Source organism: Pieris napi, chromosome 1, assembly GCF_905475465.1.
Source record: "Pieris napi chromosome 1, ilPieNapi1.2, whole genome shotgun sequence".
Taxonomy (NCBI): domain Eukaryota; kingdom Metazoa; phylum Arthropoda; class Insecta; order Lepidoptera; family Pieridae; genus Pieris; species Pieris napi.
In genome coordinates this window covers 6826639-6843353 of record NC_062234.1, presented here as the reverse complement: position 1 = coordinate 6843353, position 16715 = coordinate 6826639, and the positions used below count along the sequence as shown (strand labels likewise).

The window sequence follows — 16715 nt, the reverse complement described above, 5'->3', positions numbered from 1 at the left end:
AGTTTTTCGAAGATACATCAAAAACTTCTGTATGAATGAAATTCGAAGCAAGTACAAGTACTAACGGTTGAATAAGGTTATATATTACATACTAAATCTTGGCATTATTGACAAATGACGTCTCTTGTTTCAATACAGTATCATTTCCCAGGCCCATAGAGTTTTATATTTCTCGACCCATTTCCATGTTATTCGATCTTTTGTAAATTGTTACATTACCCTATAACTAAAGAGGCTTTGTGATCAATATATATTGTTATATTCGATTGAAATACAAAATTTATATTACAATATGAAATGGAGTCTTAGGTCTTTATATTAAATTCCATTTAGAACTTAAATGTAAGTATGCAGTGGTAATTACTATTTGGGAAAGAAACGTAACAAATAAACTAAACTTTTTTATATGTTCATTACTTAATTCTCTTTATTATTTATTATAATTTTGTAGTAAAAAAATCCCTAAATGCAGAGGCTACATTTTTATATAATAAAACATATTTTTATTTATATAAATCATATATTCTTATTATTGATAATATAGTACGGCATGGCCTTTTCTAGCAGTAAGGGGTCGTATAATTCCGCTCTTTGTGAAAATGCTCGTAAATCACCGCAAAACCCAAGTTCTTTTGACAGTAGTAGCGTCATGTATTAATACATTCATGTGCTCTTTCCTTTATATCACACTATTTCCTGTTTCTCAATAGAATCGTTAAGAAGTACATATTGACATATGAGAAAATTATTTGACGCTACAGTCTTGTGAAGTACTTACATTTTTAATATCAAAACAGTAAACAGAAATTAAAGTTAGAATATTCGGCATGTTTTACTATAGCAAATATTATTAGACTGACTATTTATTTGACACGATAGGCGATAAAGTTTTAACTCTTTTTTACGATGTCAAGAACAGGAAACTCACCCGAAACGTATATATGTCACCGTAAAATTGTAAAAACCGTTAGATTGTAATCTATCTCGCGAGATTGTAAACTGTCGAAAGATTGTGAACCTCAACGAACTGCTTACAAATTAACGTATTATTATTCGGTAGTTATATGAAATTGTTGGGAAGTAAAATTAATCTGTAATTGACCAAAGAAGTTTGAATGATAACTAAGTTAGTGTAGTACAATCTACCGAATACCGATAACCGATAGATTACAATCTAACGGTGTTTACAATTTTACGTTAACATATACATATCTGTAGTATTATACATTTTTAATAAAATAGCATGTGAACACTTTTTCTTTGTTTTAGCCTACATCTCTTTTTAAATTACAAAACTACATTTATTCGTCAAATTTAAATCAAAACTTAGTGTAGAAATATACTCAAGTTTAATGTAAAGCGTTCCCTAAGTGAAACTCGGAAAGTGTAAACTGTGTTGGAGACACACAGAGTGCCATTTCGTGGGTATTTGTTTGCGCCTGCGGCTTTAGGTAATATAAACAAAACGCATTGAAAGCTCTCAGAGTTACCATTGAACCGATTCGAATATTTAACATGGAACCAATTTTAAAAAACATTGTTACTCAAATACAGAAGCGTGCCGGATTCAGGTGGATTTCAATTTCACAATCCCTTTTTCTATATCCGTCCATAGCTCATAAAACCATTTGTTTCCTCCTCTACAGAGATATGAAAAAATATGTTCTGATTTTTACTCTTGATGTTTTAAATTAAAACTCAAGCTGTTATATCTATTCATGATTTACCTATTAAACATTATTTCAATAAGCTAATTGTTTTATTGGAATAAAAACTTTCTCAATATAATGCAAATAATCCTCGGAGTGATATTATGAGAAAATAAAGTAATAAAAGTTGACCTCCCACAGATGTGGCTATCTCTAATACTTCCAGGAAATGATGAACGGAACCAGCAAGTAAAAGGCATTAAATCTGTCTGGAGCTTTCGATTTGCATTGGGAAAATTGCATTTTCGAACTGGCGGCGACAAGGAGGCGACGTCTGCAAATGTTTGCAAGCTCCCTAAAGCTTTACTTAAGAACCACCTTCATCTTAAAACTTCTGATCCGTGGATAACTTGAATTTTACACGCTTACTACATAAACATAAACAAATGATTAGTTCTAATGTCTTAGATATCGTAAGAACATTAAATATTTTTTTTTAATTATTGTATTATGAATATTCTTGCATACTTACTTATTTTAAGTATACTAATTGTTAAAATTATCATATCATCCATCGCACTACGACATATACATATGCTTATAAATAATATTTAACAAAATGAGGTTTTAGTGTTCTTCTGTATTTAATACTGGCTGATATTCAGGCCAAACAATAGTAAAACATTTTTAGAACATGTCAAAAGTTTAATTTAGGATTTAAAATATAGAAAATTATTGTATAAAAATCTAAATTTGGCGATTTTGTGAAAAATTCTTAGTAGAAAACTAAAAAGTATAAAAAATGTCGTGCTCATATGTCGAGTGTGGAGACTATCAAGTAACACCCGTGCTCATGGCACCTTGCGACTCCATGCCGTGTTGTGATGGTCCAGCCCTTTGTTATCCCTGTTTGCCTCGCTGTCCAAAAGGCCAAATTGTTTACTGCTGTGAAAGAAAGCCAAGTCGGCCACCGAAAGACGAAAGTTGTTGCCAATCGAATAAACCAAAGTCCAATGAACGTCAACGAGATCGCGAAAGAGACTGTTCGCCCGATCACTGCTGTCCACCCTGCAAGCATCCTACATGTAATCCAGTTAAAACTAAATATGTTATACCATGTTACCGCTATGAAGATGGCCGTATAGTAAGTACTTACATAATACCATTACACATCTACACAATTCTTTTTGGATGCGTTCCAAACATCTCGAATGCGGTTAACATCAAAACCTTACAAACAGCACATTCCAGCAAAAAAATTCCCATTATATTTGTACTTGTGAAATTCCTGAAACCAACACATTCGTATTTAGTCTTATTTTGTGGTTGGTTTCAGGAACAGTACATGCCGACACGACACGGTAGGCTTCCGGCTTCTGCATACCGTCGAAACGGAATGCAGGATCAAATGCATGGATATAGAGGAGCCATCAGATACTTATGTGCTGGTGGTCGTAATTCGTATATGCCTTGTGTTTACACAGCTGTTGAACCTATTCGTAAAGTATTTCCGAGGATAACTCAAGAAATATTACCAGTTAAAAGAAAGAAGGATAAGAAATAAGTAGTCTGCGAAGCTATTCCCGCTTTCACGGAAGAATTTTAGCAGGTTTTCTTTTGTCTATTAGCGTCACATTTCCAATATCAATTGGCAGGTTAACCCCATGCCATCATCTGCTTTAAAACGAAATGGAATTCAAGATCAAAAATTTATTGAAAGTGGTGGCATTGCTTATATAAGAAAATGTTGGCGCAACGCGCAGTGGAGTGACTATCCATTCGCGTTTGCTGTCAAACCCGCGAAGAAACTGCCTGTCAAAGTCAATAAGAAGCGATGAACGTAGTGGGTGCGTTAATTAATCAATTTTGTCACTTGCAACCACGTTATGGCAGTGAGAAATGATTTCAGACAAGGTCGTTGTGGGTGTATTTTAACGCTAATAAATATAATTTTGTGAGTTAGTGAAATACAGACCCTAGTAGACATTGAGACAGCAGATTGTTATCTTTAAACGGCCACTGTCGGTTGCAGGTACAAAAGTTACCCGTGTCTGCATTCAAGAGGAACGGGATGCAAGACCAAGAACACTCAAAACTTTTGGGCACCACAAACTTTCTTAAGAGATGTCCCCGAGATGTAATGTTTGAGTGTGACGTTTGTACACAACCAGTAAAAGTTAACGACCCAGTTAAAGTACCAGAGCTGCAAAAATCTGAATTATGCTGTAGAGTCTTTAAGAAGAAACCTATCGAGATCTCTCTTGAAGATATATTAGATGAAGATTAAAAAAATGCCTATACTAATTATTTGGGTAATATATTTTTAAGAGTGTTCGTTTATAGCTTATTTTTAGGCTTTTGCAATGCAATCAAACGCAGCCAAACAACTTTTAAACCGTTTATTGTAAGCGGTAATAAATGAAAAATTGTTAAATGTCCTTTGTCATTTCCTCTAATACAAGACGTAGTGACCTTGATGGTCAAGTACAACATGTAATGACCCGTTGTAACATTTTTAGGCCGTTTGTCCACCACCGCCTTCACCGGGACGTCACCGAGAACGATGACGGCGCCGATTTAGCGATACATACATTTAATATGGCCATGTTTCCACCGCACGCACGTCACCAGAGCGCCGTCATCCCGGCCGCCGATCTTTCGAGTAGTTAATAATAATCTCGTTCTCGGTAACGTCCCGGTGACGGCGGCGGTGGACAAACGGCCTTAGAATCAATGTTTTTTGGTCTGAAATTATCATTACCTACTAAAGGACACTTTACACTTTATAGAAATAAAAATTGCGCTTCACCTTGATTTTTTCCTTGTTCCAGGTGAACCAACCCACTGTACTCACGCGTAGAGCTTGTGAAGTGGCTGTGGGATGTAGGCCCAGGCGAAAGCCATTTTGTGCACATTCATACTGCGCAGACGAAGAGCAGGAGGTACATCGATACGTGTCTGAAGATGAGCGGGTATCGTGTTAGTTAATTCAGTCTAACTTTTATGTACCTTTTTATATAATTTAATTGCGTCAGTCATCGAATTGACTGTTTTATTACATAATAAGCCTCCGATCGGCCAAAATATTTTCTAAGCGAATTAGTATTTAGGGCAGATATATACGCAAATTTTACTTTAATTCTTGTTGGTGTGAATTTAATAAAGGCCTTATTGGAAATCATATAGGTTGCTTTTACAAGAGATTAATATTCTAGCAAAAGCCCGCACCTGAATCAATTCCCACGCAATATCCTTTGACGGGGCCGAAGCAAAAAGCCGAATAAACGGTGTCGTTGACGCTCACGCTGAGGTGAAATTCAATTTTATTACAACTCACGCCAGCCCAATAAAAGTGAAACCGGCGAATATTATTACTCACGAGTAATGAGATAGTTTTGTTGTGTATGGTGTATGGATATAAATAAACATGTCAAGTGTATAACATTATATAAAAATGTTATTTATACTGGTCATCATTAATAGTAATATGAGAACTAACAAGAATAAAAAAAAGTAGTGGTATACAATTTTGAACATATTAGTTCGGCAAATGTATTTTGCCTTTCAAAATGTGACAACAAACCTAAAAAGCTTAACTATAACACAAATCAATTTTAGTTAATTCTTGAAAAAAATAACAAACCTTTAAAACAGGTGCCCCTTATATTGTTAGAGAATATTGTTAAAATCATCGTTTACAAAACTAGGACAAACATTTTAAAATAGGTGAGTCAAAAATTTCTATATTGTGAACATTTCTATAAGTTAGTGAAGTAGTTGAAAGGCTCTGTAGCGTCAGTCTTCAAAGAACCTTTTTGCAATACAATTCAAACGTTTTCAACAAAACTGTTGCAAGCAGAATAAATACAAACATTGAAAGGATAAATTGTAAGTTTGACAGAAAAGTAATGAATAGGAAAGACCCTTATAATTAATTTTGGTTTCGTAATTGTACGTTTAGTAATACATTACTACATTTGAACGTAATGTTTACCCGTTATACGTCGAGAGCCTGTTGGATTTATTTCCGAACCCGGATGAAAATGGGATCTTCGTGATTGGGCCAAATAATCCCAACTATTTACGAGCTTTCCTGACTCTTATCTCGTTTAGTGAAGCCTTAATTTATACATAGTCACGTTACTTTTGTTTATGAATTCATAAACGCTTGTTTCTTAAGGTAATCAAAAATACATATGTAAGGAAAGTACAATTTTCCTTTTTGAACGGTATTTTGATGTGACAACGTCTTATAATTCGATGGAGCCGGCTGCACGCACGAAAAAACATGACGCATGCGACGTTACCTCGCTTTGAGGCGTTACCTCGCTTTGAAGCGTTCCATTTAAGGCTTGAAGTGCAAAAGAGGCACAATCGGTCTCCCCGTTCGGCAGCGTTCGTTAGTTAAAAAATTGACATAATTGTAGTTATGCGTACAAATAAATGTAACTTGATCAATTCAATTGTGATTTCCATTTACCTCCTTCACTATATGCATACAAAATATCTATCAAACAAATAAAATTAAAATTTCCTTTTGAAAAATGCAACCATTCCATCAGTATTTTCTCATGACGTTGTTGATTCAATCTTTGATCCGTTACAGATACGAATATTGGTCTGCCTATATCATTCCTTTCGTATATTTCTGCTTAGTCTGTAGTATTAGAAGAAACCAGTGAATAACTAATTGTAACAATACTCTCAAGTGGTAAGCTGTCTCAATAGGCTATATTAGTATTATAATATTGAGACCTTAGAATGCGGAATGTTTAATGAGAACATCTGTAAAACTAAGGAAATGTATCTAAAATATAGTCGAGACCATGATTCTCAAGTTAACTGAAATTTTTCGCTATTTATGTAGATCGGATAACGGAATTTAAACTTTCCAGCCTCTTCAGTAATTAACAGAAAGCGCAGTAGCTAGAAACACGAAAAGTTACGAGATAGGAATTTCGTCTTAGGATTTTTTACCCTGCGAACTTAATTAAATTTATGGATACCGACGCGAAGTTGACCGCTTATGCAAATTAGGTTATTGACGCTTCGTGAAGTTTTGTCGAAATATAATTTGACACACGGCTATAAACATCATTGGAAAATATCACGTAGGCATTTAAAATAAAATACAAATAGCGTTTGAACGTTATTAACCTACGTTGTATTTTTTACATTTCAAATTTGACACTTTCTAATCTTTCAGCTAGCATTGATTTTCTTGTTTGTTTTGTACAGGGTAATTGTTGCTACCATTTCGAGAAAAAGAAAAACGCGAGTGGCTTGAACTACAGTCAGTCGTGTCACTCGTGTCCTCAGTGTCCCCATTACGCAGATTGCGTCCCAGCGAAGGCTATGCCTCCAAACAACTGCTATTATTACTGTTGTTGATACAATATTGCATTAAATTATGTCGTGTTCAATGTGAATCTAAACAATGTGGCGGCTATGTTATTAAAGTTTATTATTATTTTTTTGTTTTATTTTTTGTTACAATTGCCGTAAAATAGTTTCATAATTTGACGACTCATTGGTCTAGTGGTTAGTACCCTTGACTGCGAATCCATGGGTCCCGGGTTCGATCCCCGGCTGAGGCGAACATCGATGTGATGAGCATTTGGTGTTGTTCTTAGGTCTTGGGTGTTTAAATATGTATTTATATGTATATCTATCTATAATATGTATGTATATCCGTTGCCTAGTATCCATAACACAAGCTTCACCAGCTTAGCATGGGACTAGGTCAATTGGTGTGAATTGTCTTTAAAAAAAAATAATAATAATAATATTACACGCCATACAATTATGGAATATGAAATATATTAATCGAGGCCTACATAAGATTGAATCTTTACATCATATAAATTTAATATGAGACAAAAAACGTCGACAAAGTATATCCACTCTGAAACTGCTTTGTAGGACTATCGTTCTATACAATTAAGACTAGGTACCTGGTAAATTTAATTTGGTCAGCCGTTACCTTAACAGGGCGCCGTCATAGGCAAATTAGCATCAAATTGCAATCAGTAACAGTGGCAACATTTGGTTGAACAATAATTCTATATTGTATTAATATTATGGATTTAATAAAATTCGTAACAAATTTAAGCGTGGGGTTACACTATTCTCTTTTTGCGATCCGAACTGAATAGCGATTTTAACTAAAAAACATTCTCTTTACAGTAAAGCCTAATAAGCACAGTTTGACACAACGACGACTAAATGATCATTTTTCTATTATTATTAACTTTACATTTACTACACAAATATTAACACAAAAGACAATAATAAAACTGTAAAAATAAAACTGAAAGTTCAGTATCTTTTAGACAAAAATTATACTCCCAAAAGATGCATGAGCGTATAACAATTTAGTTGATTAGTGACCCCTCAGTACGATGTTTTAGCTTACCTTACACACCGATGAGCGGAGGCCAAAGAGGAAATTGCGAAAGCCTTCGATCGGGTTTGGCAGGAGGCACTTCTCTCAAAACTTCTAGCTTATGGACTACCCATGACATTGTGCGAATAGATATCTAGTTTTTTTTGCCGATCGGAACATCAAAGCCGTTGTCGACGGTACGTACGTATTCCGACAGAAAAAACATAAATGAGTTCCCCAACCCTTTTTGTGTAGCTGTTGTGTAGTTGTGTACTTTCTCCATGAGGGTTCCTCCTGCATATCAATAACATGTTGCAGTCAAGCAACGTTCATTGCTATGCAGATGACAGCTATGAGGACACCTTTTATACCTGCTAATATTTCTCGGGTTGATGTTGAGCAGTGGCAAAACAAACTGTTCTCACCTCTGGGCGGGAGCTCCCCAGTACCAGGTCGTTCCATTGGATCGGATCCAACGCAGGGCAACTCGACTCGCGGATGACCCGATCTTTGTCTTTCCGATCGGCTTGATCCTTTAGCTTTCCGTAGAGATGTTGGTTTTCTCCGCGTCTTCTACTGCATTTATCATGGGGAACGCTTCAGAGCGTTACTATCCGTATATTATTAACTATATATATATTATATTATATTATGTATATATTATTGTATTATTCGGAATTTATCCGTCTGAATTCCATGGGACTTAAATTTCTTCGAAGTTGGAGATGACTCTTCCAAGGTATGGACGTAATGTTTTTTCGTATTCGCGTCATAACAGTAAAGCCATGTTTCACCCATAGTTATGAATAGAGCCAAAATCGCTCAAGATCTTGTTGTAACGAAGCCAAACTGCTTTGTGAAAATATCAGTATCGTTTGACTCTACGCATCAGAAAGCATTCTGCCCTGCGATTCTGTAACTCACTTTTCTTGATTTCAGAGCGACCGCTGATGCGAAATCCGCTGTGTGAGTTCGAAAAGTGAGTTACAGAATCGCAGGGCTGGACACCCAGCGCGCTGGCACTATTTTCATACCCTTTCATACATATATATGGTTGTGTATAATATTATGGACATTTTCTATAGAAATCTACGTTCCTTCTGCTATAAAACAAACCGTAACACGACGATCGAAGAGAATAATATCATGTCTTGATTTACCAGCTCCGTTTATCCATCTTTAAGAACACGTTCCGACTCAACGCAAACAAATGACTTGCTTTTTATTGTTAAATCTAATTTCTAGGCTATGTCAGTATTTTTTTTATTTCCAAGGAGAATGTATCGCACTATTTTTTGACCATCCCTCGTATATAAAAAACTACACCCATTTCTATAAGAGTAAACCTTTCAACGTAAAAGAAAATACTAGTGAATAAAGACATATCCCCTATAGCATATACCCGAGCGGACCGGGTGCCTCAACTCATTGTCGAATTTCCGAACGAAATTTCCGATATGTCTGATATCGATTATCTAGCACTATTTTAACTTACATTTTTAAACAACTTTTACCTTAGTTGTTATAAACTTATTTACATTATTGTTTGTTTTAAAAACACTTTGTCATCATGTTTTACTACCATTTGTAAAAAACTAGTCCATCTGAAACATTTCTTAGATAAAAAACAACATAAATGTTACTGGTGACAATCCGTTGCTAAAAGAAATATTATATAGTTTAAGCAGTAAATTTTTCAAATATAAGAATATTACTTTGTTCCAGACAACGCGCTGGCCGAAATGCGAAACGAAATCAAATGAAATCAGGAGATTCGGCAAGATTTGTAATAAAACTTCGATGAACTAACTCTACTGATATAATAAAAGATTTAGGGTCTAGTCGATCATGCGTATAGCGTTATTCTATTTGTTTGTGGGTGACTCGTGAGCCAATGAGAAGAAAACGTGGGTCGGCGCGGTGACTTGCCGCGCAATATGCGCCGACCGGTGGTGCTACTCGCCGTTCTGTACGCGGCTGTTACAGCGCAAATTGCATGGACACCGATTTTTTTGGATGGCAGTAGTACGTATTTTAATAGAAGCTCATTTTTTTTAATTATATATCTAATATTATTCTTCCAGTGCTCAAAAGTTATCTATATGCGTAATACCGAACCTAAAATTTACAAAAAACGTGTATGTATTTTATTATAAATAAAGAATTTAAAACACAAGTCAAACCAAGTACCCAACATTAATGAGAATTAAACAATTTTAATGTAGACAAATTAGCCAAAGAAACAATTTTTCATCTAAATATGATTTATAGGTCTAATAATGTACGAATTTTGCGTGATATTGATATGTATAATGACGATCAGGTCAGGTGGACCTATGGACACAGACCTCGTCGGGTTGTGCGTGCCCTGGTACAGGAGATGAACAGTGCGCGTGCTGCGTACGCGACGGTGCGTGTCCTTGCGACGCTATCGCGCCTACACGCTGTGCACAATGCGGTCTAGAGCAGTACTGTTCGAACAGTGAGTATGAGACTGCCTCCTCTATGTTATATTATAATAATTTCATTTTAAGTTATAATATGATTGCCTTAATAAGGTATTTTTGAATAGAACTTAAAGTATGTGACTATAATTATAATTATAATTGCCTTTATAAATAAATGCGTTAAATGATTATAATTTTAAATAATTATTTGAATTATATAAAATGATTTCCTGGTAGAATTAAAATATAAACTACTTGGAAAACATAAACCATCAGACTTTCTAATCGGGATATAGATCGGGTTTAATACATTATCATATTATTAATAGCCAAATTTTAGTTAGGTTATATTTTTCTAGTGTGCAATATCACAATCGACTCCCGAGTGCTCAAAAATAAATCGGGCAAGACTTTCGGCCAGATAAAGTCCCCATCCATCGAGGGGCCGGATTCTTGCTCGTATCTCCTACAACCAGACGCCGGACAACGAGTGGAAATACAAATCTACCGTCTTGTGTCCGTGGGAAGATTTAATGGCACTAGGTATGTTTATACTGAATTATTTAGCGGCTCATGCTTGTTCTATACCGAAGCTGTACCAACCCAAGTTATGGTTAAATTATGAATAGATAATAATCGAAAGCGTTGTTTTAAAAATATCTTGTATTAGTACTTTGAACATGCCGATATTTTTATGAAACTTAGGGTTATTTTAGACTACAATTCTCATTCTTATCGTTTAAAGCAATGTAAGTCGTACGCTTTCACGGTAAGTCAAGATGTGGGTTTAATATAGAGAACCTTATTACCTAATAAGACTCTCTCGTAAGTTTGCTAAGTCTTCTGCTTCTGCTAGGTTTATTCGTTTGCTAAGTTGTACTATCACGCTTATCTTGATTTAGTGGGTTTCATTGTAGATTCTCAGTAATAGTAAATTAAATTAAAGTAATTAAAAATTATAGGCTGTTTATTAGTATGATGACTTCTAAATCCTTCTAAAAAATTGATGAACTGATTAAAACTGTACTGAAGTACAGTTGTAAGTAGTCGTAAGTTAATCCCACTTTTAAAATTAGAAAATTATAAATCAAGTAAGTAAATTGTAGTGTTAAAATAAAAAGTAAATTTTCTAATAAGATAATCTTAACATTATCAACGCTGACGACAGTGAAAGGGAAGCCATTTTGTTTTTATAAGGTCAGAGTTAACAACGCTCAAGCTTACTGAAGGATGCCTGACCTTAAACTGTTGCTGTGTTTGCTTTCGCTGTGTTTTTACTGAGAGTTATTATTATACAAGCACACTCGTTAAATAAAATTCTTTGAACTGAAAGCGCTGATGGCGCTCTATACAAAACGACTATTGAATAAACATAAGAAAATTCGGTCAATGACTACATTTTTCTAAATTATGAAGATAACGTTTCTCTTTTGTTTCCTCAAAATATCTATTATTGTGAATAAATATCTAGTATTGCGTGTAGAGCTTGTACTCGTTTGTAACCTTATTCACCGCGTCATAGGGACATGGAACCTATTTCTAAGTTACGTTTCATTTATAGTTTACGATTATTTTTGTAATTGCAAATTAACTTCCGTATATTATAATTATTTATTATATATTATGTTAAATAATTGTAAATTTATAATAATACATAACTTTAATCCGGTTAAAAAGTTTTTTTCTTTAAATTATAATTATTGATAGACTTGTGATTTTATATGTACTTTGGATTGATTAAACTTAGGTCTTCAACGCTTTTGCTTAGTGATTTGTAAGAGAATTGAATGTAGAAGAGAGGGTAATTTGGTTCGTGTTATTATTTGGACCAACAACTTTTTTTTTATTCAACAACACACAAGCAACTTGAGGGGTTTTACAAATAACTTTTTGTTATAGAAATCACAATTTTGTAGTTGTGGGTTTCTAGATTGCAATTATTTCGTGGTACATGCTGCATGTTTAAAATACTTTTTTAAAGTAGTAAGTGTTCTGTTTAATCCAAAAACTCCTAGCTTAAAGCAAAATTTTATGTTCCAATCTGGCGGTAGTTCTGACTTGCGTTCTTTAGACAATCTAATTATCTAAAGCAACCTTATCAGAATGCCAAATCGTAAAATGACTGCTTTACAGAATGAGTGAGTTACAGAATCGCAAGGCAGGATTGCTTTACTTTGCACTGTAAAGGAGGAGTGATAGAATTCAGTTTTATGAGTAGGAGTTTCAAGAATTGGATTGTCTAAGGAACGCAAGTCAGAACTACCGCCAGAGAGGATCATAAAATTTTGCTTTAAGCTAGGAGTTTTTGGATTAAAAAGAACACTTACTACTTAAAAAAATGATTTTAAACATGCACCATGTACAACGAAATAATTGCAACCTAGTAACCCACAACACAGGGTCTCCCTAGAGTGGGGACTAGCATTAGATAAATTTTGTCACAACCATTTTTCTGGCATGAATAAAAATTTATTATTATTATTTATATAAAGAAATAAAAGGAATTCTACTAAAAATATACGGACACCAAGAATCGGTGGTCTAATTGGAAAGGTATTGATTTATCGCCCTCATCTATTACTCGTATACATCGATACCCATTCTCATATCGCGATTTCTCATGTTCGTCATCTAATATTTTTAAAACACTCGTAAAGCACAATTTTAACCATTGTTAAATTTCGTAATAAATTTCCTATCAATTTAGAAATCACTAAATCAAACATATATGGGATTTATGGATTTGACAGGGGATTAATTTATCACCACAACTTAGTAAATGCGGTGTTATTAAATAAATAGAACTAGTATTCCATTAATTAGTTACAAAGGGTGTGCTGTTGTGGGGAGAAGTTGAATCAATGAAAAAATTATGTGAATAGGATTATATTACTTTTTATTAAAATACTACTACTACAGTGCAGAAATAACAAGAACGGCATTCTAAAGGAAATTAGTGATAGATAAAATTCTTATCTTTGGCAGCACTGGAGTCCTGCCATGAGTTTTATGAAGTTCAAAACGTTCAAAACGTTCAAAACGTTCAAAAGTGCCATTTTAGATGGTCTAATTGAAATAAACGATTTGACTTTGACTTTGACTTTGAAGTAATAATCATAGTTTAAAATACTAACATAGTTAAAAAAAACTTTTTAACCGGATTAAAGTGGTCACCGTGACCACGCACGCTGTAAAGGCCGCGAAACGTCGGATAAATTTAAAATTATGTTAAATAGTTGTAAATTTGTAATAATACAAAACTTTAATCCGGTTAAAAGCTTTTTTCTTTAAATGTGTAAAGGTTATGTCAATCAAAGACAATACTACTAACATAGTTATTATGCAAGATTGTAACTTCTATTAACCTGAATTTGTGGAAAAGGTTATAATCTTTATTATAATAGTTGCGCGGGAGGATGGCTGCAGTTAGGAGGTGCGAGTGCTGTGCAGGACGCAACCGGTGCGGCAGAAACGCGACTGTGTGGTAGCAACGAAAGGTACACACCGCCGGTGGTTCTTTTTGCCGACTACGGTGCTGCCATTTTAGACTTTAAGTAAGTATTTTCTATCAATTTCCATTAGAACTGAATGGAGCAATGAATATTTTCTAAAGATTAAGTTAATATCAAATAATTTTAAAGTAATTGAATAATTTTTCAAGCTATTTAAGATTGTACCTGAAATTTTTCTTTAAATTCTTTGATATTCATAAAATCTCATAATATATCTTTCCATCCGGCAATGGTTTAATCTTCTTTTAACCTCACGAATGTTTTTACCACAATTTAATATTCCTGTTTTGGTATTGCAATATGAGGTCACATATTGAGTGTTGGATGTCTAGCCAATAACAAAACCCGACAATATCGTCATTATTGGACATTGTTTGACTGATTAATCAGAGATAACACGATGGAATAATGCAATAGCTAACAAACATGTATGAGCCGTTTAGAGCAAAAAGTTTTAACAGAATATATCTCACTTAACTAAAAAGTTATATGTGTATTGATAAAGTATATACAATTACGCCCTGGTTGTATAATATTACCTCGATACCGATGCTTTTTATAAAGTACGTCTTTTTTCTTTATGAATTTCATCTGTAAGATTACTTTTCTCACTATCTTACTGCATATATTCTTTGTAATATTATACAAATAATAGTGGAGAGTCCTTACTGAAATGCAATTCTTATTGAACCTTATAAAACAATAAATTTACAGTTCGATGATGCGGGGCGGCCATTTCTACTCCATGCCTTTATAGCTGTGTGTTATTATTCAGTTTGTTTAGTTATGTGCATTTAATTAACCAAGCATTGAACAGCCACAGCGGCGGTTACAAATATAATAAATATCTTTACCTTAATATTACAGATGTAAAGATTCGCTTATAAAAATTATAGATATATATACCTACCTAATAGTGACTTATTAGACTAACTTAACCACCACATGTAAATATTATATTGACAGAATTACGGAGAGAACAGTAAGATCGCAGTTCCTGGCATTCTTCAGTTTTACGTCTCTGAGCAATACCCAAGGCGTTGGGTTTCATCCACGAGGTGGCTCTAGAATCCCTCACACGGGTAAATCAATTGTTTTATTATGAGAGAACCTATAAACGCTCTTCTATTCTAAGATAATTAATTCATCACAGATTAATTGCAAATTTACAAAACTTAAGTGTAATGTTGGATTATTTATTATTAATCTTTTAGGTTAATCAAATAGTTAAAAAAAAAAAACAGTTTTAGACTACAGATACTCTTTACTGATCTGTTACTACTATGTTTTTAATATAATATCACCAATGATCAATATATATGTCGAATATGAGCGGAAAACGTTAACAAGTAATAACCAATACGACCACATAAAAGAACGAGGAAGTGAAAAGATAAAGGAGTATTTATTGGTTTTCGAAGGATTTTTCCATAAGAACGCAAGTGTGGTGGACAAAGGTACGACCCTCGTCAGAACCATACTATACACAACTTTACAAAGATACCCTGTGGACGCAATGTATCACAATATAATGTATCATACGGAGCTCGTTTTAGTAAAGCGCGTTGCTCCTTTTGTCATGTCATATTAATTCATCATATACGCGTAGAGACAAGTAAGGCGATTGAATTATGAAACAGATATTACAACTTTGCAAAATTGATTCTGTAGTCTATTAATGTGACGATTTGAAAAATTACGGACATGAAAAGTTTTGTACATAGTTTTGTTTTTATTGATATAACTTTCAACGTGACCACGCACGCTGTAAAGCACGCGAAACGTCGGAAAAATTTAAAATTATGTAAAATAATTGTAAATTTATAATAATACATAACTTCAATCCGGTAAAAAAGTGTTTTCTTTAAATAAAATGTTATGTTAATCTAAAGTATTATTCTCATGTAAGTGACATTTTTTTTTGAGACATAAAGTATTTAAACCTAAAAAGTTTTATTCATAGTTTGAACTGCACGTGTAATAAATGTTTCTATGTCAAGTGAAACAGAAGAGGATATACATAGGATGGATCCTAGAAATTTAATATTTTCCATAATGACGTTCTCGACGGGAAATACTGTAGCTTAGTTTATCTGGTACGTGCGATATGAACACTGAACAGTGAGTACTGAAATTGCACGCGATGATGTGACAACCCCGGCAGCTCGAGAATACGGAAAATTGTTTCCACTAAGCTGAAATGGTGCATTTTTGCCACGTTTTACTTCGTTTAGATGCTCTTTTGAAAAGCTTTTCACGTTCATTCAAACTCTTTACACGTTCTGGTTTTGGAGATAAAATATAAAGAAAATGTATGTATTTGAGGACTCTTTGGCCCTCTTCCTTCGTAAAGAAATTTAAAAATAACCTGCCTGCCTTTATGTGTTTTGTTCTTTATTCTGCATTAATCTCTATTTGTCATTTGTATGGTCTTTGATATATTCAACATAAGGAAATTGTATACCACTTTTCGTCAAAGAGAATTTTTATGAAAAAATAAAATAGCAATGACCCTTACCAGTGAAACACAGCCATTTTGGCAGAGCGAGTTCATAATGCAATGAAGCATTAAATTGCCATTGTTAACTAGCTATTTCTGCCACTTTTCCTTTACATCATTTAGACGGTGACCTCGCTCTTCCGGTCTCTACAAATATTAGTTAACATTTTCATAAAATACCTCTCATTTATAAGAATTCTGATGAAACAACTAAATTGTTCC

The 16715-nt window shown here is 34.0% G+C and overlaps 1 protein-coding gene across 7 annotated transcripts in view; it reads left to right on the top strand.

Moving 5' to 3' along the window:
• The window catches only part of LOC125051712, a 45624-nt gene that overhangs the window by 13882 nt on the left and 15027 nt on the right, over positions 1 to 16715 (top strand). For 2 of the 7 annotated variants that reach the window (XM_047652277.1, XM_047652284.1), the window contains exons 2-6: positions 9760 to 10059; positions 10358 to 10516; positions 10841 to 11024; positions 13886 to 14035; positions 14960 to 15075. In XM_047652277.1, coding sequence (XP_047508233.1) covers positions 9972 to 10059; positions 10358 to 10516; positions 10841 to 11024; positions 13886 to 14035; positions 14960 to 15075 — 697 coding nt within the window. In that variant the 5' untranslated portion in view covers positions 9760 to 9971. Of the gene's footprint in view, positions 1 to 2657; positions 2794 to 2985; positions 3259 to 3304; positions 3497 to 3681; positions 3962 to 4480; positions 4629 to 9759; positions 10060 to 10357; positions 10517 to 10840; positions 11025 to 13885; positions 14036 to 14959; positions 15076 to 16715 lie in introns of those variants that run through there. The other 5 variants (XM_047652244.1, XM_047652267.1, XM_047652260.1 and 2 more) reach the window with 5 other exon arrangements.